Source organism: Olea europaea, chromosome 11 (assembly GCF_002742605.1).
Source record: "Olea europaea var. sylvestris chromosome 11, O_europaea_v1, whole genome shotgun sequence".
NCBI lineage: Eukaryota > Viridiplantae > Streptophyta > Magnoliopsida > Lamiales > Oleaceae > Olea > Olea europaea.
In genome coordinates this window covers 16,942,861-16,947,836 of record NC_036247.1, presented here as the reverse complement: position 1 = coordinate 16,947,836, position 4,976 = coordinate 16,942,861, and the positions used below count along the sequence as shown (strand labels likewise).

The 4,976-nt window shown below is 34.5% G+C and overlaps 1 protein-coding gene across 1 annotated transcript; it reads right to left on the bottom strand.

The window, feature by feature from the left end:
* Nucleotides 1–406: 406 nt before the first annotated feature.
* LOC111403610 (eukaryotic peptide chain release factor subunit 1-3-like) lies at nt 407–4,194 on the bottom strand. Its single transcript, XM_023032179.1, has 3 exons — nt 4,042–4,194; nt 959–2,421; nt 407–750 (listed from the first exon to the last, which is right to left on the bottom strand). The coding sequence occupies exon 2, from the start codon at nt 2,397–2,399 to the stop codon at nt 1,086–1,088; it is 1,314 nt and encodes a 437-aa protein (XP_022887947.1). The 5' UTR covers nt 2,400–2,421; nt 4,042–4,194; the 3' UTR covers nt 407–750; nt 959–1,085.
* Nucleotides 4,195–4,976: the final 782 nt, after the last annotated feature.

Below are 4,976 nucleotides of genomic sequence, written 5' to 3'. Positions count from 1 at the left end.
GTCACCAATTCCGTTAAAGGTTTTAAAACGAATGTTATACCAATGAGTAACATCGAACGTTTTTCAATATTTAGTGACCAAAACTCAACACTTAAAACGTAGTGACATCTTAAAATTTAGCGAATAAATAAAGACAGATACATAAGTTCGCCTACCATTGGAAAAATTAACTCGTCAAATGTTGACATCATGATTTATTGTTTTCACTTTAGGGCTGATAAAAATATTTCTGAAGGATTGAATGGTTTTGTACTTTTGAGTTACAAACAAACAAACAGATACAGAAAACATCTTTTCTCGAAGAAGCAGCAATAACAGTATCCAAGAAAATAAGTATTGCTAACTCCGTACCAGCAACCGCATTATATGACTCCTTTTGGAAAACAAAGTATAAACAATACCAACAAGCCAAGAAAATAAAATTTACTCGATAGCAAAACTACCGATTTTGAAACAAACAAGAAAATAATCCACACCAGCATTAATAACAATCACACGACGGTACCATGTTCATAACAATTATTAGACACTCGAAAATATATTAAAACCATAGTTTCTCACGAATGCTGCATATAGTAGACGTCTGGACATAATGTCTTGAAACTTATTGCAAGTACAAACTAGCTTTTCCTCAAGAAAACGCATGATCATAAAGTGGGAGCCAAACGTGATCTTTATACGATAAAGTCACGAAAGCTGTAAATCTTCATAAGCCTATTCGATTGGGCAATTTCCATCGCTGTATGTGACCTCCAGAAGGGAAAAGAAAACACCATCAGAATATTGAATTTTCCAAGTAACATGTGGATGGAGCAAGGATTTTGAGCATGTCTGGCTAAGCTTAAAAGTAGAAATACTTCTACAAGCTTATTTTGGATCTAGAAAACAAAATGCTTAGCCAAACACACTCTTAAATAACAGCACGAGTCATATGTAGAATATGTTTCATGTTACTAACCTTAATAAATTCCTTCAAATTTTTTGGATGACATCGTCTGAGGCACGGTGAAGCGCGAGCCCTCGCGCTCTGGTGCAGGTGCCTCCCACTCCACTCCTGCACCATAATTGGTCAAGTTGGCTGATTGCTATTCAGAATCATCGTAAATTTCTCCATCATCAGAAAGATCATCGTAAGCTCGGACATCCAACTGGTAACGGAGGATTCCTCCAATTCCTCCAAAACCCCTGCAAAACTGAGATCCCTCTTGTGATTTGTTTGTTACAAACTCGAGTGTGCAACCGAATCGCTTATACTCTTCAGCGAACCATTCGAGCAGTGACCTCTTATCCTGAGTTTCCATTTCTGCATTCGTGACCGGATCTCGGAAGTTGCTTTGATTGGACTCCTGCTCCTTGTTCATGTGCTTTATGACAACTTCACCGGTCGAGCTATTCTTAAGAACGTACCTAGTCATATCCAGATTTTCCCACACAATAAGAGTTTCAACAGCACCCATTTCAAGAACTTTCAATGTATCATCAACACCAAAAACATACTTGCCAGTATCCTGACTAATCTCCTCAAAGTACTTGCCTATTAACTTCTTCTCTTGTATAAATTTCACATTGGATAGGATCTCAGCAGAAAGTTCAATCGCCTGGTTGAAGCCATTTTCACCTCCATATGAAACATCTGCTACATTCAAAATCTTCGCTTGAAGGCGAGGATCAAACATATCAGACTGACTTAGCTCGGTCTTGAAATCAGCGGATCCAGCAAGAATTAGTCCTGACACATTCGGTTGGCTGGTCTGAGGATTGATGAAAAATTGGGTGGCAAGCTCTGCCGTCTTCCTTACATAGTTGTGGCGCTTCTCCATTCGCAGACGAGCAAACCGCAAAGCTGATTGTCCTCCTCTTCCATGTTTCTTAGGAAGGTCCACAGTGAATTTATGAAGAATCTCTCTGGTATTGCCACTCAATGTCCCAAAAAGCGTCCCATTCCCATCCATAACAATAAAGCCAAACTTGTCATCAGACTCTAAAAGTTCATTCAGCGCTTCAGTGTGGAACTTGTTGTCACAGAGGTAGAGTGAAGCGTTGATAGGCCTAAACGGCTCAAAGTCAATTGTGACTTTCTTTTCCTTTCCATCTTCAGTAACAATGGTTCCAGTGTAGAGCACGAGTCCATTTGGAGGCACTTTATTGTATAATTTCAGTCTCTGTTGAGCAGATGTAATTGCACCCAGAACAGACTGACGATTCACTCTGCTTTTGATGTTAGATGCAGTTCCGAATTCATCTCCAAGCATTTTGGTAACACGAGCTATTTGATCACGTGGAGGCATGATGAGAGAAATCATACTGGTACCATTGCCTCGTGCAGCTTCTAGTGCCTTGATAAGCTTCTTGATTTTCCATATCTCGATGTTCTTATCAGTTTCATGACCATCAGCCATTGCTTTGAATTATAAGAATAAGCTGCAAAAAGTTTTGAAAAGAAATGCAAGGAAAAATATTAATGGGGACACTTCAAAAAAAATAAAAAATAAATAAAAAAAATACACAACTGGAAGAGACAACAGCAGATACCATCCAAAAAGCAAACAGATGCATACAAAATATTAAATACTAGCAAATATTATGCCACGGAGTCAAATTTTAATATGTGGCCTGAGAGCAGAAAGTCGTACGCCATATGCAATCATTAGAGAAAGCATATCTAGTTCAATTATCCAAACCATAGATATTTCAATCCGTGCCTTGATCAGTTAAAAAATAAAACAACTTAATAAACAACGCTAAGCTCTTCAAGGATATACCCACTCATGTTTAAGAAAAAGAGAGTACAGAGGACTGAAACTAAAAAAACACAAATCCATAAAATAAATACAGGAAAAGTAGAGAATTACCGAATTGGCCATAGATAAAAACACAGAACTTTTGTTGTCAAGAACTAGTAGTCAAATGTTAGCGAAATGTTTCTATATGTCTGCAGTTTGAAGACAAACGCTTGCATATATTCAGATAACGAAACAAAATAATCAGTAGAGCCTTCCATCGAAGAATCTGCAGTTCTTGAATGCACTTTCAAATTCTTTAATTGCCATGTCATGCAACTTAAAACTTGCCAACTAGGATGTAGCAAAATTATCCCGTAAATGCACAGCTACTCCACTTAATAAAATTTATGGAACAATCATCACCTCGAAAAGGAAAAGGAAGAGAACAACAATGGGACCAAAATGACAAGAAGGACTATGTATCAGAACAGTACAAAGTGCAAAGTAATAAATCCAGCCCAATGGACATTTGAATGCTAAACATTGTCCACTTTAATGAAAACTATACAACCGAGTATCTCTTGTGAAATTTTCCCAACAGTTCTGTGTTCATCAGTCTTCCCAGGCATTTTAAAGAAAAACATATTAATAAATTGTATTGTTTATCAATTATTATCCAATAAAATAAACAGTGTTTCTTTGCATCGAACTACTTTATTGACGAATCCAACCGTCAGACCCACTTTTAAACCTCTGCAAAAGTTTGTGCATTGAAAAAACAAAACAAAAAAACAAAAACAAAACAAAACAAAATTTTATGGAGAATCTTCATTCGTGTAAATATGAGATGTGCAAACAATTGACCAAGTTTCAACCCCACAAGAATTTGAATTCATATCCCTATAATTATTTTCACGATTTTCATATATTCTTAGGAATCAAAACACACAGGTTAAAAACGTGCATCCTAAGTATTAAAGAGGAACTGGAGTTAACTAAAAATTCACAAAAATGAATCAAAAACAGGAGACAACAAATAGGGTTCTTGGTGATTTCCTTTATTAGATCTTATCATCCAATCAACATATGAAAAATAAAAAAGCCGCAAATAAATGGTTAAATCAGTTGATAATTCACATTGGAAGACACGCAAAACTGTTGATAAATCAATAAACATACATAAAAGACAGAAAACATACCGATCTATCAAAATTTCGTATACAAAAAATTTAAAAAAATAAAAAAGAATCATATTATCGAATTTGAATGGTTTATTTCTAGATAATTAAAGCATTAATACAGGAAAAAATCGACGTACCTTTGAGGATGATGACAGAAAAATAAAAGCAACTCGCCGTCGGAAATGTACGTGTTTCTATATAGAAGAGAGAGGGAGAGAGAGGGAGAGAGAGGCAAAAAGTGGTTGATTCCAGTACAGACACTTCAGATTTTTTTTCCACGGCAAGGGTTATGTTTGGCTCATCTTATACAGTTTACGCACACGAGTTACTTAAGTGAACGAGAAGTTTCGAAATAAATTAATTGATCTGATTTTATTATTTTTAAACTAAGACATTCGAGAAAGTATGAATAATTTCAAAATAAAAAAATGTGAGTAAATAGAAAATTATAGAAAATAATAATAATAATAATAATAATTCAAGGATTAAATGAGGAATCTGGAACTTTCTATTTATATATAGGATTTGCTAGAGTAGATTTGAAAAGTTCTAGACCAAATTGCAATTTTCCAATTTTTTGAAAACTATAGTGTAAATATTAAAATTTTGAAATTAGACGGTAATAGTTATTTATGAATCAAGTTATAGTAAGAGGAAATTGTAAAAATGTCAACTTTTATACGATCATTTGCAAAAATGTTCAAAATTTGTTCAATACCCATTTTACTATAATTTAGACCAAAATGCTCTCATTAGCAATTTTAAATTCCACGACGAGGACATGAATTTCATAATAATAGTCAATAATTACTTGACACATAACGTATACTACTATTAAAAAAGTACCACGTCAATCATGCATTAAATACTCATTTCTCCCCATAAGTGGTTAAAAAATTATTTAAGAAATATTCAAAATTATTCTTAAAATGTCAAGAACCTTAAAAATGACGAAAACTTCTATGTTCGGAACGAAATCTACTCTAGACAAATGAAATGTCAAGTGTCCCAATAAATAAGGTCCAAATGTCGATAACAACTTATAAAATATTGAAAACGTAATAAAATGTAA